Source organism: Hippichthys cyanospilos, chromosome 3 (assembly GCF_059441005.1).
Source record: "Hippichthys cyanospilos isolate Australia breed blue-spotted pipefish chromosome 3, RoL_Hcya_1.0, whole genome shotgun sequence".
NCBI lineage: Eukaryota > Metazoa > Chordata > Actinopteri > Syngnathiformes > Syngnathidae > Hippichthys > Hippichthys cyanospilos.
In genome coordinates, this window is record NC_142371.1 from 21115022 (window position 1) to 21140963 (window position 25942).

The window sequence follows — 25942 nt, forward strand, 5'->3', positions numbered from 1 at the left end:
GTACTGGATGTGTGCAAAAGGGGGCAGCACAGTCCAAACTATTCCCTAATTTAGATCAGGGCTGACAAGTTTTTAGGTGTTGAATGTGATCATTTATTATTTTTAGGTTGTAATAAGTCTATTAGTGGTATGGTCTTTAGCTTTTAGCATTCATGGAACAGTTTCGAGGTTTGTGAAAGAAAGCGTGGATTATGATGTTGAGATTCGCAATTGAAAAAAAAGGGTTTTATTTGTTTCATGATTAAGTGTCCTCCCTTCACAATCTCCTTTTTTTAAATGATAAATGTCTGCAAAATCATGGAACAGAGAGTTGTGTCTTTTCGAGTCAAAAATTGAAAGTTGAACAATTGTTTTTCGTCTCTGTCTTTGGATCTATCCTACTAAGTCCTAGTGTGCTCGATAGAGGACATTTTGGCATTTCCAATGTCATCTCGTGTTTGGGTCGGATGCAGTCCACTTTGCTGTCTTGCTGACAGAAAATGGACACAAGAGCTGACACAAAAGGTCTCAAATGAATATTCACAGGTTTAAAATAAAAGTCCTCTATATCAGTGGTTCTCAAATTGGACTATTAGTATTCCTGGGGGTACTTGAAGGAACCCCAGGGGGTACTCGAGATTTTAAATAAACAAACCTGCAAATATCCTTTTAAAATAACTACTGAATTGATTTAATGTTTCAGGAAATTATAAGTTCATATAACAAATTTTATGTTCAGGAGAAAAATGGTTGAGAACCACTATCTATATTGTGAGTGTGTGATTTTTTTTTCTGTCCGCACGGTTTGAAACATTTTGGTTCGGTTATCCTTAAAAAATTCAACAAAAAAATGTTAAACTCTTGACTGCTAGGATTGCAAAAAGTGTGCAGTTAAATGGAAGTTGTTAGCAGCTAATTCAAACAAAAACACAAACACAAATAAAAAAAAAACGTCAACATTCAAAATTTAAAAAAAAAAATCTTTAATGGCTCCATCAGAAGTCGCTATGGCTCGAGTACTGAAAAGGAAAAAATGCAGTCGGGTGTGAACTGACTGAATGCACGATTAGGTGACTGTTTTTATTCGGGCTTTCACCGGGAAAAATGATAGCATAGAAACGTTTACAAAGAGTTGTAGTGTTCTGTCCCAACATGCAACAAAAAGATGCATGAAAATATCGTCCCGGATAAATGTTTCAAAAAAAAAAAAAAAGTCACGACTGTGCAAAAACATCCAGACCCTGTTGCAAACAAAGCAGCATAAGAAGTGTTGGTGAGCAGCGCTTTGCGCCGCCAATTTGCTCCCAGTCACAAAAGGACAACTTCAGGACCTCATGGGGTTATTTACGAGGACAATCCACCCATCGCGTCCGATCACGTTTGCCACGATCAAACTCCTTTCGTGATTGGGTAAGCCTGTTGAGTCAGCATCTACAAGCGGCCTTATGCAATGTTTTCTCATCAAGATGTCAGCTTGCCTCGGACGTCATCTCGGGAGGCTCTTTTTGCTCAGATCCATCCAAATTTAAGCCACGGTGCTAGTTGCCACGTTGGGAACGATAGTGGTCCTGCTTTGGCCTTTCCGCCGCCTCCCGCCGCCTCCGGGAAGACTCGCTGTCCGGCCCCCTTTGGTCTTCTTCTCTGATGAGACCAAAACAAGCATTAGTTTGGTCCGTACAGTACTACAGGGGAGACTTCAAAAAAAAAAATACAAATTTGTCAGTGTAATGTAATTCTAATCTATAAAAAAAAAAATCGAAATCGATAGTTTTGGAATAGTCAACTCATTCAAACCCAAAGTTGTATTTTTATGGTTTTTTTTTGTCCAGAAATTAAATCAGTTATACGTATTTTTCTTAGTTTTTCAAGTGTTTGGTTAAATAGGGTCTAAAGAGGGCTGCTATTAAATGCATTAAGTTATTGATTACTTTCGGTAGTTAAGTACCAGCGTAATTAGGTAATTTAGGTGATTAAGTACTTAAGTAATCAATTATTTCATTCAATTACTTTAGTACTGAAGTACCTCACTTGTAATCATGGAATAAATTAGTTTTGGTACTAAGTACTGAAGTAGCCTAAAATACTAAAGTAATTACTTTGTACATCATTTGCCTAAATTAATTGAATCTTCAGTGCATACTTGAAGCCATTTTTAAATTGTCGAGCCAAGCTCTTGAAAAAAAATGCTAGTACTTGGGATTGAATGTCTAGACGCTTGGAAAAAAAAATAAAAATATGTCTTTGGTTTTGATTGAGTTAATTGTCTTTTTCAGGAAATGGTGGAACAGGTTTTCCTTTCTATTGGTTTAAAAAGTGGATTGATTTTGAAACAATATTGTTTACAGTGTGGTGGAGCTCAGCTAAGTTATCTTGAATAAAAAAATTATCATAAAAATCTCACAAAATATTGCAAACTGAAGAGTGCAATTTCTGGTTCAGTTGCGTTGGCATGATGAAAAAAAATGAACTATGAAATGATGTGCAATATGTTGGTGAAACTTGAAATGGGATTACTTGATAATGAGGGATATGCAATGTCAAATATATTCTGTTATAAGGACCGATAGGAAAAGATGTCTACTGTTGAATAATATGGAGTTATAATAAATGATCTGAATTGATGTGGAATGATATTTGTGAAAAATGTGCGCTAAATTGGTGCAAAAAGTATTGAATGGTTTTAATTGCTGAAATTGTTTGAAAAATATCAATTGACATGTACTGATACTGAATTTGAGAGACAAAACATCATGGTATAGAATAAATTGTAATGTTAAAAAAAAGTGTTAAATTGTTTGACCTGAATTTTGTATCGCTATTTTGGAATATAATGACAATAATTTGAGAAAAAAGTGGAGTTCGCGGACCCCTGGGAATCCGTGGCTTGACTGCCGGGGATCCGTGAATTAATTTTTGTGTTTTGGATCTGATTTAGTTTATTTTTTATCAGTTACAGATTTGTGCATTGTTTGGTTTAGTCGTGTTTTGGCGCCGCCTCTGGCCGCTCTTGATACTGCATTATTAGTGCGCTGTCAACTTAGACAGAAGCCATTGTAACATCTAGGATAAACAGAACATTGGGTTATTAATAATAAAAAAAAAAGCTATGGTTATAATAGTATGTCTAAAACCATTTGATACGTGACATGGTTTCGTTGATCAAACAAGTATGTATGGCCTTCGTTACAATGACGACCAGGATTCAACTGCGACAACTGAGTTTTTATCCGCATCACTCCCTCAAAAGTTTTTCGATATAATCAACAAACGCAAGGCTAATTACTAAAACATCAAGTGGAAATGAACACGATGTGCAGCGTCAGGGCGGCTATTACTCAGACTGCACTCGTTTTGTTTATCCGAAGCGGGTTCGCTCGCTACACTGACGGATGTCTGTTATGAACTTGTTATGGCTTCATGAACCTCCCGGAAAAAAAAGAAAAAAAAAGTGCAAACGTGCCAAGCGCTGGACAGTGTTTAGTACGTCGCTGACAACGCAAAGGTTATCATAAAAGTAGCTTGGAATGAAAAATTAAAATGGGTGAAAAAAAACAGCTCTAAGTCAAGATGTTTTTTTTTAAAATCTGCAATATGAATAAGATGTCTTTATAATAAACAAATGCTATCTAATCTTAAATGTGGTTCAGTAAAAAAACTGAATGAGGTGCTGTTTTCAAACTTTTGAATGGCACTTTTTAAAACAAGGAGCATGAAAAATGTTAAAAAAAAACATTCTGCCACCCAGTGGTAATTCATAGTAAGGACCCCTGTGATTTAGTTCATCATAATATTAATAAAAAAAAAGGTAAAAGACACTTTTCAGTTCTGATGCTTCTGAAAACAATTGTCTAACTTGTCTAATTGTCTAACGACTAATGTTGTCAGGAGGACGCCCAATCACTTTCTGGTTGCACCTCGTTTCCATGAAGTCCAAACAACCAGTTCCTGACAGATAAGGTAGATAACTGGCTTCTTTTTTTTTTTTTTTTTACCTCTGAATGAAATGCAGATGATACGTATTCCACTAAATCACACTCTGTTGTACAAACACTGCCCTGATATATTCCACTCCTGAAAAGTAATCTGCAGTTGCTCCAAATATCAGGGCTCCAAAGTACAATATCAAAATTAATATAGTTTCATTTTGTTTATGCTAGATGCTTTACGATCCTCTCTGTTCAAAGTGCGTTGTCGCCATCTTGTGGCAGCTACATGTAATTACTAGTTTTGTAAGAGAGGCTCGCGACCTCCATATTTAAGTATACTGTATATAATTTAAATAACGATTTATTACAAATTATTTTGCCCCCAAGCTTTGGCTCGTTCATGTTAGCGCAAGGACAGCATGGCGGATCGCTCATCGCATGACACCCGCTCAAAGCCTCATCCCGAGCCTTCCGCAGCACGGACACCTTGGAAGTTTTTATGAGCGGGTTTATAATATTTCACCGCTAATTGTTTTCCCGACCCCCGAGATGAAATTCTTTCCAGGGTGAATTCACACGCGAGCCATTTCTCAACGGCAGCTGTCCGCCGAACAGCCGACTTCACTCTAGACGCGAGAAAATCACGCGCGCACTCTGCGCCCTCTATATTAGGTATACTTAATTTCCTGAAAAGGAGAAAAAAATACATATTTAATTCATTGGAGAATATACTGATAGCAATAAGAAGAAATTTACAGTGCTTTTAATACACACAAATTTCCCTATTCTAAATTGTAATTTCTGGTACGTGATCATAAAAGTGCTGAAAGTGAGTGATAGATATTAGTATCTATTATTCTACCTATCATCACGATATCTTTAAATTAGGACATGTATCGCCCCCGATACTGATACTTGGCACCGATACTCGCCCATCTCTTTGATTATTGGTGTATTACATACAAATAAAACATGTCAGTGGGCACCATGATTTTCTAAATAGTTTTATGTCTTTTTTTTTTTTTCATTTGGAACATCTTCTGCCGAAGAATTTTTTCCTCCCACAAGATTTAGTTATGTTTATTTTTTGTTAGTTTTCTATGTATTTATCTCATTTAAGAGCCAGGTAAATGGGAAACAAAGTTTATAAGCAGCTGTTTTTGCACTCATTTTCCATTCATTAAATTAAGTGTGAGCAGAGGCCAAGAACAGTTAATAAGCTAAAAACATCCGCTAACCTGCGAGTAACAAACTCGCTCATGTCTCATTTGTTTTGGCAAATTGTCCATTTTTTTTTTTTTTTTTTTTTTTAGGTTTACATGCAGCGCAATGGAGGTTAATGGGATTGTCTGCGGTGAGCTAAAATCAACCAGGAGGAGAGCAGGAATTCCTGTTTCAAAGTTTGGTGAGGATCATGGGGGTCCGCCTGCGCCGATAGGAACTCATTTAAAAAAATTGTACCTTTAAAATAAATGATCCACTTTAAATGAGAAAGATAATCACTTTCTATGCTAGTCAGAACAATTTACCGATGTTGTGGATAATGGTTCTCCATGTCAGTGGCGCCACAACTAAAACAACAGAAAAGCCCCCCCCCCCCGTGACAATACGTGCGCTTTAAATTTCAAAAACCTGCAAATAAATGTGTGCTTAACGACCAACAATAAATTTTAAATATAATCGTGGGTCTAGTTATCGTTAAATTATATTCCATGGGGGCGTGGCACTCCTCTGGAGGTCGCCATATCTGTTTTAGCTACGGACAGCTGGAAGAGGAGTGTTTATTGCTGCATTTATGACAATGCCCCACATACGAAAAATTACACATACTCCCTTTAAAAGAATAATACTGTAGAGCAATGGTTCTCAAATGGGGGTACTAATACCCCTGGGGGTACTTGAAGGAGGTCCAGTGGGTACTTGAAATTTTAAATAAACAAACATGCAAAAGTCCTTCTGAAATAACTATTGAATTGTTTCAGGAAAATATAAGTTCATAAAATAAATTCTATGTTCAGTAGGTTATTCAATTTCGTTATTGTAAAATGCCAGATTCTCCCCCTACTACAATGGTTCGACCCAACATGTCATATGCCACCTCTCGTCACCTGTCAAGTTAATGATTTCTTTTGTGAACACATCTCTACTCTATTTACACCTCTCTCTTTTTTATTTTTTCTTGAACTGCTCTGACACTTGATATTGATTATTTTTTGTGAGAAAATATTAATTATTAGTTAAGCTATATCTTTAGGACAACACCTTTCTTATATGACCGAGAGGAGGACATTAGGTCGATTCCTTTTTTGTGGACTGCTTAAGGGATACTTGGCTGAAAAGATATTTTACAGAGGGTACGTCACTGAACAAAGGCTGAGAACCAAATCATTTGAGCTATGCAAATGAGAGGTCTCGTGGAGAAAACATTTTAAAACTATTTTGGTCTTATTTAGGCAAAAAAAAAAGTTCTTCGTAGAGGAGCGTGTCGACTTTTAATATTCTCTGCAAGTCATTTGCAGCATATCAAAACCAGAAAACTTTGAAGAATAGGTCAAAATCATTCTTAATGTATGCATTGTGATAATTGATTGCACACTGAAAGTCGTCCTTAATTTTTTGACCATCCTGCGAGCCTCTACAAACAAATCCAAATAAAAGTCACCGATGAATCAGGATGTAATGTGGACGTGCACGGTCACCTCTCACGCAGGGCGTCTTGGGCACGACGCATTTCCTCCTCTCTGTCTGCGGCGCGCATGTTTGAGAAAGTCCGGCGGTCCGCATTGGTCGTCGGAGCCGAGACTGAGTCCCTTTTTTGAAGCCGCACGTCTTGTTCCTCTTCACGCATGAACCCCAAGGGCTCCACTCAGACAGCTCGCAATCTGTGGAGTTTTTCAAAAGATTTAATCTTATGTACTGTATGTGTGCTGTTTTCACGTAATTTGATCGATAATGGGGAAGATCTGTCCTTGTGAGACCTAGCCTATTTTTTTTTGTTCACTGTTGTGTCCATTTTGTCTTCGAAAGACACAAAGTCAAATGCATCCCACCCAAATGAGAGGATGACATGGCAATGGATTTTCATTCCTGTTTCACCCCACTTTCACAGAAAAAAAAATCCCACCCCATCCTATCCTGGACCATAAAACTCACTAAATAAATAAAAATCCTGTCCCATCCTAACCCACTAAAGACTCCCATTATATCCTGCTCAGGTTCAGAATTTACCCATTCCCGAGCTGCTCCTATTTAGTGCGTCATGTCGTTTTTACTACCATTTCTGTATACAGTACTTTTATGGGAAGAGAACTACAAATGGCTGCACATCTGTATCCCCCCTCCCCTTCCGACTGTATAATCCTAGTCCCACGATTAAGAAGACCAATTATTATTTATTTGTTGCCGGGATGAATGTGTGGCCCGCTAGAGTAGTTGTTCTCGGTGTGGTACACATGCACCCTCTGGTCGTTTGTGAAAGAATACGTAGAATTCAGTTGTGTTTAACTGAAGTTTAACACATTTGATCTGAAAACTGTTAGATTTAAACATTTTATGATCACAATTTTTTATTTAATTGTAGTTCAATACGTTTTAAGGGGTAGTTTGCAAATATACTGTGTGTGTGTATATATATATATATATATATATATATATATATATATATATATATATATATGTATAATATATATATGTATGTATATATATATATATATATATATATATATATATATGTATGTATATATATATATATATATATATATATATATATATATACATATATATATATATATATATATATATATATATATATATATATATATATATATATATATATATATATATATATATATATATATATATATATATATATATATATATATATAAAAACTATCAATCTATCAATAAGACCTGAAAAGTACCGAGTGAAGTACTGGTAATCTGTGTAGGAAAAATCCAAACAAAAAAATCAGACCTCTCTGGCCCCATCTTGTGCCCCTAATTCGATTTGCAAGAACCCATCGTGCCCAGGGGAAAACAACCAATCAAAGAAAGAAAGAGAAGTTATTTTTTGGAATGTGTACTGATTACAAAAAAAAACAACCTTGAAAATCGGGGCACTTGTAAGTAACAGTACAACTGTATTTAACAAACAGCAAAAACCTTAAGCGGTGACTCACCCACGCATTCCATGATGTCGTTAGCGGGGTGCAGGCCTGGAGGGCAGCTGACAGAACATTTTCCACTGTTCAAATACAAGCCTTCTTTGCATTTAATGCAAAACTTGCGTTCGAAACACACGTCGCAGTCCATTTCACATTCTGCGAGACACACAGAGGAGCAAACCTTACAATGACCTCGCGGGTTGCCGCCGGATGAGCGTGTGAATGAGAAGACTCTTTTACTTTGTTCCCCCCACCAAACAACGTGTTGAAACGCGGGTAATTAAAAACATCAGAAGCGAGCTACTTCCTAGCTAAGCCGGCGTTGGCCTCGGAATGCGGCCTTCCGGGAAAAGGCCAGACAAAAAGTTGGGAATCTTGCGACGCTCCGGCCCCCGATGCCAGTTGGCACTTATGGCGGGATTGTTTGTGTTTCTGTGATGAGCCTAAAGAACACTGACTCTGCTGCGTGTGGCTCACGGCCACAATGACACAGGATCTAAACACAGAGCAGCGTTTCAAAGAGCAACATTTGTTTCAATGAATGCTAAAAGTCGTTCCCATGTGAAATAGAACGCCCCTTGTCGTCTTTCATTTACCGTCAGGGAAAAAAGATGTTTTTTTTCAGAAGCGGGACCGTTTTTTTCCTTTCCGCTAACACTATGCATTTGCAAATGTATTTATTATTATTTTTTTCGAAAAAAAAATATTTAGTTCATTTTTTAATGTTTCATTTTTCTTCGCGTAAGAAAAAGAAGTTGTTCTTCTCCGATAAAAATATCTTAAGGTTTTTATATCAAGTCTTACAAGACTTAAAGGGACAGTGTGTAAGATTTAGGCCGTTTTTGATTATGGGCAGCAGGGGGTGCTGCAGGTGCTGCATTTACCATTGTCCGCAGCTATTACAAACATGGCCGCCTCCAGAGAAGTGCCACCAACTAGACCTATGATTATATTTAAAACATACTGTTGGTCATTAAAAACACATTCATTTGCAAGTTTTTGAAACTTACAATCATTTAATTTATTACTTTTTAATGAAAAACGGTCTCAATATTACACACCGTCTTTAAGTCACATTTTTTCTAAAGTCAAATCTTAAGATCTTTGTTAAGCTATAAATATAAATACAACTACCATTATTTTTTAAAGAAAAAAACATGTTTATTTTTTTTCAGTATTTTCCAGTTTTTGTCAAAAAGAAAAAAGAAGTACTGTAGTTTTATTTTCCAGCAATAAATGTCGTCATTTATAAAGTTTTACTAGACTTGTCAATTTCTTTCTTAAATATTAAGACTTTTGCTAAACTAGAAAAAAATTCAATACATATACAGTAAGATATAATTACACAATTATTAACACGGTAATACAATTTTTGAAATATTTTTTCATAATAGGAAGAGTAAAACCTACTCCTGGATAAACCTTTTTATTGTATTCATTTTTCCTTCAATATTTTTCTCTTTTTTTGGGGGGGGGGGGTTATTCACGTATAAAATTGTTTGTGTAAAATTTGCGCTTTACTCTTTTTTGATTAAAAAAAAATCTTTTCATGGCCCTTTTGTGTTGGTTTGAAAACAAAAACAAAAACTAGAAATCAGATCAGAAAATTGAATCATTTTCATGCAATTAAGCAAAAATGCTATTTATTTTTTACTTTTTCGGGGCGAATTATCTGTATCAAAACTACTTTTTGTATTGGCGCTTAGTGTTGATGACAGCACAAGTGTTGAGGGCTCATACTGGTATCGTTTTGAAAAAAAAAAGGCATTGATCATACCTATCATACCTACGATCATAAAGAACACCCACATATGTGGAATGACCAATAGTATCGATTTTTTTTTTAAGTATCACGTGTGACCTATGCAGTTTCGATCCAAAGCCACAGATATTTTTGGTCTTCACTCCCGAATAACAGGAGTACATTCCATAAGACTTAAATGAGATGGGCAGTGGGGGGGTGAAAAGGAAGAACTACAATTGAACAACGAGGAAAAAAAATATTACCACTATTCTAACACAAAACCGTAAATGAAAACAAAATATGTGTGAAAATGATCACATCGCAAACATGGATTGCGGCTTTTTTGGGGGTATTTGCCCTTCAAATGAGGGCCAAATGGAAAACACAGATGTTCCCGCCTAAAGTAAAAAAAAAAAAAAAAAACAGGCCGACAACAATACTTGTGTAAACTTTCGCTCGCGATCTATGTTCCAGGAGGTAAGCAGAAGCAGACTAACTGCACACTCAGCTGCTGGCTCCCCTCGGCTACAAAATACGGGAATGCCGCCCTCATGGAATGACCTTTTTTTTTTTTTTTGTAGATAAATCCACTGAGGCCCCAAAAAATAAATTGACATTTAAAAAACCCAAACACATCAAGTGAGCGGGACTCACGGGAACATCTGTTGTTGCCTCCCTGTATCCTCATGCCAAAGTATCCATTGGGGCAGGAGGCCACGCACACGCCCACCTGACTGATGTCGCTGCGCACAAAGTGGAGGAAGAGTTTGGCCTTGCATTTGATGCAGCCGTTGTACTCGGAGCAGCGCTCGCAGCCTCTGGAGCACGGCGGCGGGCCCTCGCCGCTCACTGGCAAGAAAAAGGAATAATGCACACAAGTCCAATCACGTCACGTAAACAACTAATTGTTTCCAGCAACATATGATTCGCTTTAACGACGGACGTTTGTTCGGAGTCCACCTGTTAAAATAACATTGCGATGTTTTCATAACAGACGGAAAAGAATCGAACAAAAATTAAGTCGCGCGGCTCTGGAGTAAATTACAGGACAGCTGCTAAAATGAGCATTTTCTCAGATAGTGGTAAGATAAAAATGTTCGCTTTGCTCTTGCTTTCTATTTAAGTCACAATTTTCAAAGGTTGTTTCAAAACTTATGTACGGGAGGCACAGCACTGTTGAGAGAAAAGTGTTCATATTTTTCATATTCCAGGGAAAAAAACGGGTTTTAATTGTGATTAAATGTCATAGAGATTGAAGTCATTTTGGAGGCACAAAATGTCATGGAATATTATTCAAAAGAGGAAAAAATATATCGTAATTATAAGCAGGGTGAATACTGATCCCAATCACCAATTATGTATTAAAAGAAAAGAATATTATCATGCATTTCGTGAAAAAAAATTAAGAAAATTGCTTTATTGGAATTAATCACTTTTTAAAATGATCCGTCATTTTGGGGGGGGGTGAATTTTGTACTAAGAGTACTTGTCACATTGGTTTTTGGTAATGGTATCGATGATTACTCGTTCAGTACTCAAACCGTTATCAATCACTGTCATAATTTTGATCCTTTTTTTTAATTTAAGCAAAAATTGCATACTCCTACATGAATGGTCATATGCTTCTAGCACCATTTTCATATTACAAATATAAAGCCAAATTTTCTGAAGACTCAAGTAAAAAAAAAAAAAAAAAGCTTCTTCATGTAAAATCTTGGTCTTTTTTCAGATGGTGGTAATAAAGAGTGAAATTATATATCCTGGAGAAGAAGAAAAAAATGTATGGCAAATAGAACATAATCTTGAGACATAACACAGAAATTGAGAACTGCCTTGGTGGTTGCCCCGTAGATACATGGCAAATATTATTCAGTTCTTGTGTCGATACGTCTCACCACATCAAGTTCGTTTCACATTCACGCACACAAATATGACAGCTATTTGCTTAACAAAAGTCTTGGTCGCGGTCGCATCGATTCAGGCCAAGAGGAATCCTATTGTGTTGATGGGGAAACCACATTAATCGGTTGCAGCCCGCTGTCTTCTGTCTGCCCGTTTACATAAACAAATAGCAGTCTGTGATCCTGACCTCAGGGACTTCATAGTTAACAGCTCCTTTTTTTTTTTTTTTTTTCAACCCAGAAACACGGCGTTGAGTTTTTACTGCTTTCTCCGAACGCACCGTGCTGTTCCCGTGCCGGGATGCAAGCGAGCACACGTCGGTAGCCTGGCATTTGAGAAGGGTCCTGAAAAAGCTTTGAAGCAGGTCTTCGCCTTTGAACTGTGATGTATAAACGCCGGCCTCGTTATCAGTCCGCAGAGACAAACGCATAAAGGAGAGAACTTTGCGAACTCCTTCTCAGACCAATAATCCCCATGTCGTTAATGTTTAAGGTAGACCTTAAAGGCGAGCGAGCGGCAGTTTCCTGAAACAGCGGTACGCAACGTTTTGTCTTTCCTCGCGTGTTCTCTCCCGAGTGTTGTTGACTCACAGAACAGGAACAGTCCGCAGTGGACAACGACTATCAAAACAAAGTCAGATGTGAAATGGCAGTTTGCCAAAAATGCGTGGAAAAACCAACAGCCTGCCTCACTATTTCGGTTTGGTTTTAGCACAATTCTTAGCCTAATTATTGTGAGGCGGGTAACAGAAAAAAAAACTGGTTTGACCTCAAATAATTCACCTTAGCTCTGCCTTTGACGCTTTTAGAGCGCCTTGAAACATTTGTTGGTATTTGAGACTCAGCACTTTCCTGATTCAGATCTTACCTTTCAGAAAGGATGCATGTTTCTCACAGCAATGTGACCTGAATTTTATCATGCTACATGTGGCGTTCCGCAGGGGTCAATACTTGTCCCTCTGTTCTTTGGCATCTACAGTACATGCTCCTGCTTGGTGATATTGTATGTAAATATAACATTAACTTCTCAAGGTTTCTTATTTTTCCGCCAGATGGGGTTTGGAGTTTTTCTTTGCTCTTCTAGGGGCTTCGTTGTGAATTTGTGATGTTCTCTGTGACTCTTTGACTCTTGTTTAAGGGCTGTATAAATATTTTTTTCTTGTCTTGGCTTTGACAAGCACCTCTGGCTTTTGCCACTTGTGTTTCAGAAAGTCTCTCTGGTCACTCACCTCGTCGCTGCCTTCTTGTCTTGTAAGGTTTGGCAACATCCCTGTCACCCATGGAGCTGAGGAAGACCATCGCCAACGCCACCAGTCTCAGCTGCATAGTCCCAGTTGATTCTGCGGCCGCGCAGGGTCCCCGGTGGGCTAGGTGGGCCAGAAAACTAGGTCCCTCCCTCTGGCAAACAGGTATATCCGTCCCGCCTTTGAGGTTGATTGATGATCAGTCCTTGTCACTCTTCGTTTACATCCAACTTTTGTCTTTGGTTGTCTTTCAATGTAGCGGCTGATTCATTGTTGATGCAAAATGGACACTGTCGTACATCTGCCGTTTCAACCCATAAGGCTGAAAGGACGGCTGCTTTTTCCCCGTTCCTCTTCCTTGTCGGTGGATCCAAACTCGCAGGTACAGTCAAGTTTATTGACGGCTTGAGGATTGGTGAAAAGATGGAGGCGTGCGCCTCATGACAGCTGCGAAGGCACAATTGAAAGAATCAGGAAAGCGTTTGGGGGTCATAAATAATGACTTCAGTGCTGCTGGGAAGCTAGGTGGTGTACGGGCCTTTAGTTTTTCCACTAAAGCTCAAAATTGCACACACATTGGAGTATTTTAACTTCAAAGTATAACTATAGGCCGGTCAAAGGTTCAGAATTCAAATCTCAGTCTTTCTGTGGGGAAATGATGTATTCGCCAGTTCTCTCTAGTTCGACATGCAGAATAAGTTAATTGAAGTCTCTAAATACCCTAACACTCAGGTTAGGCCGCTAAATCACCCACACACCTAATCCTAAACCAAAACATAACTCTAAACGGATTAATTGAAGTCTGTACTACTCTTAACTCAGGAGTGGGAACACCTTTTTACTGAAGGGCCACAAAGACTTCTAAAATGGGACAAAAGAACTGGAGCAGGAGCAGACGAATGGAGTATTTTGATAATCTATCTAATAAGAGGGAAAAAATGCGGGATATCTAGAAAACACGTGCTTTAGTTTTGATAGAAAATCAACAAAAGCATTACAACAGCGTATTTCAAGTCCTGTGTATTGAGCTATTTAATGAAAATACGCTTATTACAACTGAAATATAAACAAACAGATTTTATTATTGCCAACAGTTACCATGTTACAGCACTTGTAGTTCCACTATCCTTCCCTGACTGATAATTTCTTCGTGTTCGGCGGGCCGGATTAAAAAGCTTAATGGACTGCATATGGCTCCTGGGCCCTAGTTTGCCCATGGCTGCTTTCACTCCTAATGAAAACACAAACCCAATCTCAACCAGCCGAACAGCAACGTTTCATTTCTTTGAACAATCGACGACAAATTTGATAGGCGGAACGGGTCTTAGTGAGTGGTGTATTGATGCTGTTTTGCATTTTAAATTCAGTCAAACACCATTTTTATGCCCCTTTATTCAATCTGCTGGGATAGGCTCCAGCACTCATGAGCCTGGTGAAAATGAGCGGTCAAGATGATGGATGGATGTTTTGTGAAAGGGCGAGGCAGCCTCACGGTGAGAGCTGCGGCCGTTTTACTTCCTGTTTAGAAATATCGCTACCATAAAACTCAAGTTTAAAATGTGATCAAATAGGCCCTTTAAACACTTTAGAAAAGTGATGTTAGCGTCTTGGGCCATTTATTTAGTCATTCAACAGTGATTTGAAGAACGCCTCTCCTCAGGAGGAGGCCTTCGTTTGTGAGAACGCTTATGTAAGAGTACAAAACACTAAAGACAATCAAGAACACTTGGATGCCACTTTTTGAGGAAGTTGGGTATTCAATAACCCTTGGCGTTCTGTTTCGCCATTAGTTTATGGCCACATACTTGTGAGTATGCCTGGCTGAGTTGTGCGCTTATCGCTTTCATTCGTCCTAAGCGATAATTAAAACCGAGCCCTAACTAATTCCTTCTAGCAACAAGCAGCCAATCAAATGAGCAATATGTGGTGTATTTTGAGGCGTAATGCTACCCGTAGTTTTGTCACGCATTGCATGATGGGTAACCCCGGCTTCGGGTTGCGTGGCAAAGCCTTTTGTTACGATTACGTGCTATGCTAATAAAGGGTTAAAAACTAGGTCGTAGCCGTAGTATCATTGTTATATTAACTAACAAAGCAGAGTGAAAGATAAAACACATTGTGCTCGTTTTGTTAGGGTTAGGGTTACATACAATACATCATCAGTTAGCACCAACTTGTCTTCATTTAAGAAATGTTGTAATTAATCAAAAATTAGTGTTGTCTGTACGAGCTGCATGGTTGTCCTCTCTTGTCAACAACCTACAATATGCTTAGCAACATTGGCCAAAGACCAAACAATCACAAACAGACACTAAGAAAAACTATATTTGGACTTGGATGCTGACCGGCGTGCGTTTCTGCTCGGAATATTAATTGTTGTCAAAACATGTTCGGGACAGCTTTAGTGGCGAGGTCACGGTGTATTTACAGCTCGGGGTGTGACGAAGACACCCAGAATACATGAGGACGTTGATGATGGGTGGTCCTTCCTTGCAAGTATGATATTGAAAGAAAATGAATACCATATTAGGCTGTTGTGCTTTGCTGTCATATGGCATCTTGCCACTGGTCTTATCATAACATTCCAACACAACAATGACACAAAGCCAACGCGATCACTGAGATAAGGATATTTACAAACAGCGTTTCTTACAAGCGAAGATTCATGAAGAATACATGCCATCCTGTCTATACTCATATGTATCCGCATATTTCTACCTATATTTTTTTTTAAAAGTGCATGTATAAAGTCAACTTAAGAAATTTAAAAGTATACTAGGGCTAGTATACTATGGCCTAAATAATAATCACGATTATTTTGGTCAATATTGAAATCACGATTATTAATCACAATTATTCAGCAATTTTGGTGAAATGTGTCAGTATAAAAAGCAGTATAAAAACAAGGCTTCAAGGCTTGATACTTACAAATAATAATAACAAACTAAAATAAAATAAAGTAAATAATAATTAATGGCAAAAACCCAGCTCACAGAGCAACACAGCTAACTTACTTGCTGAGTGCAAACCAATGAAAAAAATGAAGCCTACATAGAACCAAGCACATTATTTACTTTTAAGCCATTTTTAATCAATTAACAATCAAAATGTCATTTTCAGTTATTCCAAACCGAATTTATTCCAATTTTATGCCAATCGGAGTTTTCAAAATGGGTCTCAATTGACAGCTAGCACTCTATATATTAGGAATCAGGTGAGAAACTCAATGCCATTTCACACTGGTAAATAATATATTAAGGGGAGAAAAGCTGAGACTTTTGTCATGCAAACATATGGGAAACGTTGCCCTCTGGTGGTAGGATGACAAAGTGCTTGATTTGACTTGTAAGAAAAAAAAAAGTGCTTGACTTTTTAAATGTTTATATCACAGAGCATCCTTAATTAATCGTGGCAGACAATATCGTGATTGCCATTATGTCGTTTGTGTTTCCCTAAACTATACTTACAACAAAACTACCAATAAATGTAAAAAACACAATAGTTATCCAAGTAATACGTTTGTTGCTTGTGAAAGTTAATTCCACAGTAGATCTCATTAGAAATAATAAATGGAAAATAATTCTTTCTTACTCGGTAACAATAAGTCGTATTTGTACTATTATTTTTATTAATGGAGTAGTAAAATGATTGAAAATAGTGTGACGGATGTAAAGTAATTAAATAAATGCTTATTGACCAGAATATTTTGTAAAGTATGTCAATTTAAACAAGACTATGATATAGACCAAGTAACACTGTATTAAAATATATATGCAGCGTAATTGCTTATGGTGCCGTGCACAGACTTAGTCGTGACACATGGAATTCATGATGTAATATTCTAACTATTCATTTAAGCAAGTCTCTCGGATAACTCATCAGGGATACTTAGCCGTTGCTAAACGCCACTCTGTCTTAATAGTAAAAACACATCAGTGACACCCTTCGGCTCCAAGTCATATTTACAAGACGGCGCCAGAAAAAATGATGCAGCACCTGTTTGTTACTTGAAAGGAGCTGGCGACCAGCACGCGGCTGGAGAATAACTGTTGAGTAACTCCTCACTCATGCCAGAACCTCTTTTATAACCCCATGTAACCCTTGATGTTCCCCAAACTGCAAAGGGACCGGCGGAAGGGGATGAGTGATAAAAAAGATCGGCAATGACTAAAGGGACTCCGGCTATTGGCTAATAATTCCTGGGATGACTTCGGCATGTGTGTTCGTTTATGTGACAGTCATTCAAAAACCTTAATCTTAGCTTTTAAAGCCCACCGCCAGGCTTTGTGAAAATCATCAAAAGTTTTGGAGATTAAATGTTCTCCTTTATATAAAAAAAAACAATTGTGATGTCATGATTATTCACTGAAAGAGAATCCTAGTGGCTAATGTTTAAGACAGGAGACCCCCAAATTTGTTTACGCCAAGTACCGCGTATAGCTGGTCCATATTGCCTAAAAATAAAATCTCGCATTCCTTTCATCAAAATTTGAGTTCCGATTTGTTTCTACAGTACTTATGGCAAGAAAAAAAATGAAAGAGAATCTTTTAAAACAATTTAAACTTTTATTTTAGCTAGAATTCAACACACATAACTCCCTCTTAGAATCGAAGTGCAAAACGTCTGCATGAAAAACTTCTGTAAACAAACGAAGCGTAGTAACACATTCCATGAGCTTGAAGAAGTGCAAAAACTTTGTCAAAGATAACCATTGCGACTTGTATCAATTACAATGCAAAAAAAAAACATACAGTATTTGGATAAGGTGCTGCCACTTTCGCTATACAATGACAATAAATGCATTCTATTCACGCAAGACCTGAGGTGTGTGTTTGGCGCCCCCCACATCGTGCCCCCCTCTTATCATACGTGCTTCCTTGTGAAAATGACTTCTCGGTGAGCTGCTTTTTAGCGGGTGTTTGTTGGCCGATGTGCTCTTGTTCCCCTCGCAAAGCTTGACATTTTGCATACTTGGGTGGGTGCCTCTGTTTTAGTTACTAAAATAAGTCGTCGCACTGCTGTCTTTTGTTGCAACGGGCTTTAAACAAACGTTGCAGCGTGCTGTTCCTGGTTTCACTATACAACTCCTGTCTTAAGGACAACCAGTTTGCTTTTTTTCGTCTAGCCATGTTTTGCTAGCCTACCGTTTGGCGTCGTGCGAAGGAAACGAGAGGAAGACATAAGACACGGAAGCTCGTGAGGGTGAAACTCGCCGCGGAAAACAGAGGAGGGATTCATATTAATTTTTAAAAAATATGAATCGCCCAGGCTTACTTACACATAGTTTTACACCACATTCCTAAAAGTATTCAAAATTTCAGACTAAAGGCCACTACTTTTTCTGATGCTTTCGACACTTCTAGTCCTTTGCGACGTATTTGCAGTTTTTTCTTTACTGGCCAACAGGGAGAAATATCCACTGGATTCTGTGAAAGCAGCCATTAACTCATTCAGTGCCATGGACAGGAATTCTTGTCTTTTAAAATAGTAATAACAATAATCAATAATACCTTTTTTTCTGGTGAGGGGCTGACACCCTTGACTAATGCTTACCTAGTATACGCACTAAGCACTGAAGTGAAAACTGCCACCAGTGGATGGCAGTGTTTCCACACTTACAACACAGCTATTACCCACATCAATTCTAACTGAAGAATGGAAGTCAATCCTTCATTTGATACCACTCATATTTACAGACAGAGCATACAATATTATGTTGGCCTTGAAAGGTGAGTGAAAATGCTAAAAATAATGGCCCTCTAGTGGTTTCCTTTTCCAATGTTTGGCACTGAAAGAGTTAAGAAAACGAGCTCAATACAGGTTGTGATTGTCGGAGGCACAACAAAGTATTTGCAGCCCCTGGAGACCGGCGTCAATTGGTGGATTTAGCGCAGAGGGTGAAGAGTGGAAGATGATAGCCCTCAATGACTTCTGGCAGGCTTTCAATCGGGCGCTTTACTGTTGTGTTCGTGCGGTATTCTGACAATGTGAGTGTGGGTTATGTTAAAAATATGTTGGTGCTGCTTTTATTTTGAAACATGCAGGCATGTTCAGTCTGTGTTGAAGGCATGATGTTGCTGTAACCAGGCAGTTAGGGGAAAAAAGTTAAATAAAAACAAAAACATTAAAAACAAACTTTTATGTACTATCTTTCTGCGCAACGAGCTGTTGTTACAATTAAATCTATTTTCTGTTAAATTTTTGTTGTTGTGGCTTATAATTAGGTGCGCCTTATAGTCCAAAATTGAAGGTATATGCTCACCTGCTTTGATTCGCATGCAAATTTGATGCAAGGATGGTCAAACCTTTAGAGAAGCAACAGCTTCAACTCATCTGGCAAGGCTTTCCCCAAGTTTATTCAGTGTGTTTATGGGAATTAGTTATCACTCTTCCAGAAGCACACTTACGACATCACACACTGATGTGTCTGATTCCACTCATTCATGCGCACCCAGTTTAGGCATATTACCCAAAATTCATTGTGTTTTTGACCAAAACGGCCAAATTATCGCAATGTTCGAAGAAATTCCTTGCCCAAAGAAAAAGAGTTTTAAAGCAACTTATGTGTATTGTCCTAGTGTGTCCTATGTAGTGATCTTTTGCTCATGCACAGCAGATTGTGCACGGCCCGCCTATAGTGCATCACAAACCCAGGCGTGGAGCCATAGCAGCCATAACCCGAGTTTTCAATTTACTCATACTTTACTACAATTCATATACTATGTCAAGCAGCACAATTGCTGAAGTAGTACAGGCCAGTGATGCAATGCACATATTTCCCATTCTGCATTTTTCACATATTTGTAATCTACGCTCACAAACACTGCTCGCCAACTTCATTGAAAATCGTAGAGTCTAGTATGAGTGTTGTGATGGGGGCAAGTGTCTTTATGTGCATTGGCATCTTGGGGCAAAAATATCACTTCCAGCCTCTAGAGATTCCCCCTCCCAGGTCCAACAATACTGTGAACAAGTCCACAACCAAGTTTGATTGAGGAATTTAAATTGTGTGGATGAACTTCATTGGCTTCTGGAAGGATGTTTACAAAACCCTAATAAACAACATTGTAGAATGCCTTTCTAGAATTGTTGACAACTGTAAGAGAAGAACATGACCGATTAGCGTCATAATAAACCCTATAGAAAAAATGTATTCATTCCCATCGATATCTGTAGACAAGATCAAATACCGGTAAGCTAACTCTTTCAGTACTGCCATTGACGGCTATAAAAGTCAAAAATCCATTTTAACCCTTGTGGCATGCGTTTTTTTTTTTTTTTTTTGGTGACACATTACATGTCAGTGTACATTATTTGGACATGAACTTGAAGTGTGATAACGCAGTCATTTATGAATATTTTTTGACTTACAACCACTCAAAATGTTCAGTGGCATCAGACCAATCCATACACATATAATTTTTCATTTAATTGGACGGGCAGTGAACGGGTTTAGATGGAGATGTCGCTTCATTTCACATTCAACGTCAAAACAGGAGAATAAACACCTCACCATTTATGCCTTTACCCCGGACTAAGATGGCGTAATTAGTGGAAGCCCTGTGCTTGTTTTTCATTAACGAGATGGTCCCATCGGGGCAATCTTTCTCTCCTTCCAAAAAAAAACTCCAAAGCCTTACATTTTAATGGGTACTTGGACTTCATGTGCCGAAACATCAGTTTTGATGGCTTCATTGCCTCAAATGCAAGTCTGTTGCAAAATATTACACTGAAGAGGACTGAAACATGTGGGTCAACTTGCAATAAACCCATTTCGTAGGAATTTGCCAGCTCTTTGTCTGTATCATAATTTCCACAGAAGCTCTCCAAAACATATTGTAAGTCATTTTATTTTCAGCTTTGGATGCATCTGAGTTCATGTTTTTCGACATGACAGTTTTGAGAGGCTCAGGTGCACGCATCTAATTTTCAAACTGTGATCAATGTAATATTTGTGTCATTTCAGATCATTAAGAGAACGAGCGGCGTTGGATCATCCGGCTCCTTATTCGCACAAAGTTAACAACACTAAAAAAAGTCACTTCTGCCGGAGTTTGTCATTTTGTGGAAAAAAAGGTATTTCAACGAAGAAGAGGAAGCAGTGAGTAGATGTAGACCGCAGCGTTCTACACGAGTGAGTCATTTGTTTGTCATAATTTGTGATCAGAAGGTCTTATGTGTGTTGTGTTTTACATTAGTGGTCGGTTTCACGTTTTACTCGCGTGATAGTTCATGCTAAAATGACGTGTGCTGTTTTTTCGACTCCTGAGTTACTAAAGTCACGGAGTTCCCATTCCTCAGTGTTGATCTTTTTCTTTGACAACAATTTTGGCACACGTTCCATTCCTCCGCGACCCAAATTCCGTCCTCAAAGATCTTCAATTCGTCGATATGAAATTGTTGTGACACGGATGTTTGTCATGTGGACACCAGAAGTGGAGATAGTAACTTTTTAGGCACGCGGCTCAATGGCTGAGAATTCAATGTTCCAGTCGCATCGTCACATTTTGCTATTTGCACAATGAAAGCCAACCTGGACCACAATGAAAACAAAAAAACAGCGCAAGGACATGTGGTGTCCGCACTTGTTGAAAAGTCTTCTCATGCTTTTAACATCCATTTCATTAACTGTACAACCTTGGCCTTTCTACTGAAGATTTCATTGGAAATAAAATTCTTTGATGCTGCAGAAAAGAATAGTGCAAGAATACAATACAAGAATATTACTGGCCTCAAACAGGGTACTTTTTTAACACTCTTTGGCCTCTTAAATAGGGTAGTTTTTTAAACACTCTTTTTAACCCCCAAAAATCTTAAAAGAACTCAAAAACGTTCCAGAAATGCATATACATTCTTACTGATGTATTATAAAAGATTGACAACACACCACACGTGATAATGACAACCCGCGCGCCAAGTTTAAAATGTGTCGTAAAAGTTTTCTCCAGTTTCCAAAGTGACCCAAGTAAACAATGCCTATGCTAACCAAGCACGTTTGGCAACCTTCCCCGCTAGCAATTTTGTCGTCGTCTTGTTCTTGTTTTACATGGCATGCCAGCCATTTGTGCCAGTGCTTTGTTCAGCCTATTATTTTAGCCTAATGCTAATACTAGGTGATGACATTTTCCTCCCCTTTTACAATTAGAATATCAGTGAAGATCGACTTAAAATCTAGGAATGGCAGACTTAGCCTAATAGCTTAGCATCCACTAGCAACCTCTGATCAAATCTCAATTTTCAAATCAGTCTTTTCTAAATGAAAGAAATTATTTGATCACACTGTGGTGAGCGACTAGCAACTCTATTGCGCTTTCCTCCTGCTTTTATATCCATTTGAGTCATCATAGTTGCATCGCTCGGCTATAAAAAAACTGATGCCTATGATCACCCTCTCTGTGACATTTATTAAAGACAGGATCATTGTTTTTTTTTTTAGCAATGTTATGTAACAAGTAATAAGAAACATTAGCTATATCTGGACATCTATTGTAAAACAATGTAAAAAGCAAAGAGGTAGAGTTTCCTAACGGGCTACATGAATGTTGCAAAATATTCAAAACAGCTTTCAGTATGATTTAGTGCAAACCACAACCACAATAACAAACATAGTTGTTAAATTAATACCTCTATGACAGTGCCAACATGTAACAACAAAGCTGCTCGCAAAATAAATTATAATCTAAATAACCACAAAAGCGGAATGGTCATAAATAATGATGAAGCAACCCACCTGCGTACCAGAGTCCACTCGACACGCTTTCATTTTCCTTGAATAAAACCCGCAGCGTCTTTAGCAAAAAATCATAAATTCATACTCAAATAAAAAGAAAATAGGCGTTAAAAAAATTCTTCCGACAACGGAAAATAAATTCAATGTCTAAAAGTCACAAAATTGCTGCAGTAAAAAAAAAAAAAAAAAAAAAATCTCATTGGAGAAAAGACGGAAAAAAATAATCCCAATAGAATGAGGCTGGTGGACGTTTTTTTGCCTTTTGTCCTTAATTGTAAATATTTGTATTTTTCATTGAAATGCCAATTCGATGAAGCTTCCTCGTGGCTTTTAAATCCAAAGTTGATGGAGCTGCCTCCAACTGCTGCGTGTCAGCGGAGTGTGTGAGAGAGAGAGCGTGAGATAGAGGTGATATTTGCATCCAATGCTCCCAGCTGCCAGGACCTGCAGAAGCCTCGCCCACAAACTCAGAAACGCAGATAGAAGAAAAGCTGCCCTGCATTCTAATTGAACTCCTAATCCATTATTTTGTATCAAGTTGAATTATAGTGCCTCTATGAATGTTTTTTGAGTTCTGGAAATTTGATCTGCAAAGGCACATTTTTGCCAATTTTTTTTTTTTAAATCTACCATTGGTGCAATACAATCTTGAGGTACCACAATAATATTGATAAATACATAAGAAAAAAAAAAAACAACAGGATAAGTTTCAGCACTGATTATTAAGGAGTTTCGTCCAAACCAAAATGTGACATTTATCCGAACGCTGCGTGAAACCACTACTGCTCCCGTTGATAGATTTATCTTGAGAATTAAGTTACGCCACAAGTCGGTTTGTTTTTCCTCATCTCGTGGCCAGGCGAGGGGGAAAGAAAAATTGCATTTTAAAGCGCGGCTGCACATCATCACTTGATCTCTGTGGCTGCCAGTCAAGCATTTTGATGCATGCGTTGACAGAAAAATGGACGCACATGTGAATTCAGCCAAGCATGCTAGATTGAAATACGAGGATGTTTTATGTATCATTTTGCCATCCCGCTGTGTGTTATTTGTGGAGATTTGTCAATATTAGAGCGTGACATGGCCAGCAAGATACACTAGCGGCTAGCGCGCATTCCTCACAGTTGCGAAGGTCTGGGTTTGAAAATCGGCTCGGGCCCTCCTGTGTCACGTTTGCGTGTTCTCCAGGTACTCTTGCTTCTTCCCGCATTCCAAAAGATCGCATGTTAAGTTCATTGTAGACGAAGGTTAACCTTTACCCTCACCCCTACCCTTAACTTTATCCTTGAGGTCCCTGTAAAGCGAAAATAAAAGTGCCTTGTAAATTTCCTACAGCACAGAGAACCTCGCCAAATTTGAATGGTTAAAAAAAAAATGGTCAAGCATATAAACCGAAGCTTCAAATTTGTGAAAATGCTAAATATTGTATTCACTCTCAAATGCTGTGACTGAATGTGGAATCACACCCTAGTGGAAAGTGATTGCTACCACTATGTCTTGATGACCACAAAAATCACGTACGTTCACCCTAATCCTTTTACCTATACTTGCACCCAAGCCTAATCTTCAATTCAAACCTTAGCCACATACTCTAATCCTAACCCCTACATTAGATAGTCAGACTCCTGCTCTCCATGATCCCAATTTGGATAATCGCTAATAAAATGTATGGGTGGAGACTAAAGAGATGCTTTCAGAACCAAGTGGTGCTTCTGAATTTGTCAGCATCTTTTTCATCCCCTTAACAAACATAAAGCATAAAAAAGGTCAACCGTAAGCCAAGAAGCCCTCCTGGAGGAGCCCTAAACCCGAGAAAAAGTGGTTGTTTCCGTGTCAGTTGCGAGGCCGCTTATGCATGCAAATAGTATTAAAAGTGGACTTTATTAACGTCGTCATTTCTGCCCTGGCCTCAAAGCTGAGTGCAATTACAGGCAAGGTGATACCATTGAAGCTAAATCGAGCTTGAAGAAAGACCTTTACTAATGAGACCAATGGTCAAATTACTGGAGCGCGAAGAGAAGAAATGAGCCAAATCAGACACGGTATCGAGGTAAACCCATGACTTATGTTGCATCAGGATGCATTAAGAAGTCTTTGATAATGTTCTGTGAAGTACACGTTATGCTTTCCTTGATCTTTATCGCGAGTCTTTATCGTCGCTTTCACAATTGAATCCGTTACACGATAACACAGAACAACCTGTACTTTCATACCATGGCCTGCCTCTCAGATTCTGACCGTTGTGGTCAGCAAACTCAACGCAAGACATTTCCACCAGTTGAAATGTGCAATTCCAATCCTTTTCTCGAACCGACACGAAAATGACTCATTGGAAGCCTCCCCTAGCCAAAGATGACAGTTATTCTATCGCGGTTGACAACTCCAATTCAGTGCTGGGCAGACGTTTCAACCTTCAAACTAGTCTCACCATTAACTATGCAAATCCCTTCTCCCATTTCTACTCAAGTGCCTCAAGGCCCCTTCGTTTCTGTGAGAAACCATCGCTCTTCCTCAACCGGAACTGGGTCCGCTTTAGCCGAAGCCGGCACACTATTGATCACTGTGGACAACTCCAAATGTAGAATGTCGAAAGGGGCGTAAATCTGTCCCTTCTCCTGCGTCCGTGGGTATACCCCAGGATTCTGTCCTAGCTTCCCACCTCTTTCTCATCGACACGTTCTCTTTAAGCAACATTTTTCTTGTAATGATAAACTTTGCGGTGCTGCGTCCACTTGAGCCAAAACTTGACAGTTCTAGCTATGCAACTCCTCTGGGAAATAGAAAGTATTCTTCGAAAGAGAGCAGATAGGTACAGCCTCTTGACTAAGTTCAAGCACTGAGAACGTCAATGTGTTTGATCCGGACCACATGGCGCTAAAAGGCGCTAGACATTCCAAGAAAAAAAAAAAGCTGATCTGGCAGCTCTCTTAACACAGTAAACAAGGTGGCGATTAAGTTCTATCATTATGCAGTTGGACACCTGCATTAGAAAGTGGGTGCTTGCGTAATTTTTCATCTGCTGGGGGGGAAAAAAAAAAACCTGTTCTGAGTCAGCGAGACCCTGTCTTGTACCAACATTGAACGCCTGAACATCCACACACCGCTGGGAACAAATGTCCTGAATCCAATCCACAGCTACCAGGAGTAGACACGGTTGCGAGAGCCAAGACCTCCATCTGGTGGCCAGACATCTGCTACGAGTGGGATGAGACAGTAATTCTGCTTGGATTAAAAACAAACAAAAAAAAAAAAAA

General features: G+C 38.6%; 2 protein-coding genes across 9 annotated transcripts in view; one reads left to right on the forward strand and one right to left on the reverse strand.

The window, feature by feature from the left end:
- Positions 1 to 945: 945 nt before the first annotated feature.
- On the reverse strand, positions 946 to 23088 carry rspo1 (R-spondin 1). 6 transcript variants are annotated; one of them, XM_088410009.1, is made up of 6 exons: positions 22689 to 23088; positions 12943 to 13404; positions 10467 to 10661; positions 8084 to 8224; positions 6605 to 6787; positions 946 to 1615 (listed from the first exon to the last, which is right to left on the reverse strand). In XM_088410009.1, exons 2-6 carry the CDS (start codon positions 13037 to 13039, stop codon positions 1518 to 1520), a joined length of 714 nt encoding a protein of 237 aa, XP_088266135.1. In that variant the 5' UTR covers positions 13040 to 13404; positions 22689 to 23088; the 3' UTR covers positions 946 to 1517. The 6 variants fall into 6 exon arrangements, with proteins under 6 accessions (XP_088266135.1, XP_088266134.1, XP_088266139.1 ...); XM_088410008.1 differs by having other exon boundaries at positions 946 to 1620; positions 22689 to 23085; XM_088410013.1 differs by lacking the exons at positions 12943 to 13404; positions 22689 to 23088 and adding an exon at positions 12582 to 12722 and having other exon boundaries at positions 946 to 1620.
- The window catches only part of gnl2 (G protein nucleolar 2), a 39898-nt gene continuing 19250 nt past the window's right edge, over positions 5295 to 25942 (forward strand). For 2 of the 3 annotated variants that reach the window (XM_088410003.1, XM_088410004.1), the window contains exons 1-4: positions 5295 to 5310; positions 12970 to 13122; positions 13217 to 13339; positions 20925 to 21092. The gene's annotated coding sequence lies outside the window, so the exon portion shown is untranslated. The remainder of the gene's footprint in view (positions 5311 to 12969; positions 13123 to 13216; positions 13340 to 20924; positions 21093 to 25942) is intronic. The other variant, XM_088410005.1, reaches the window with a different exon arrangement.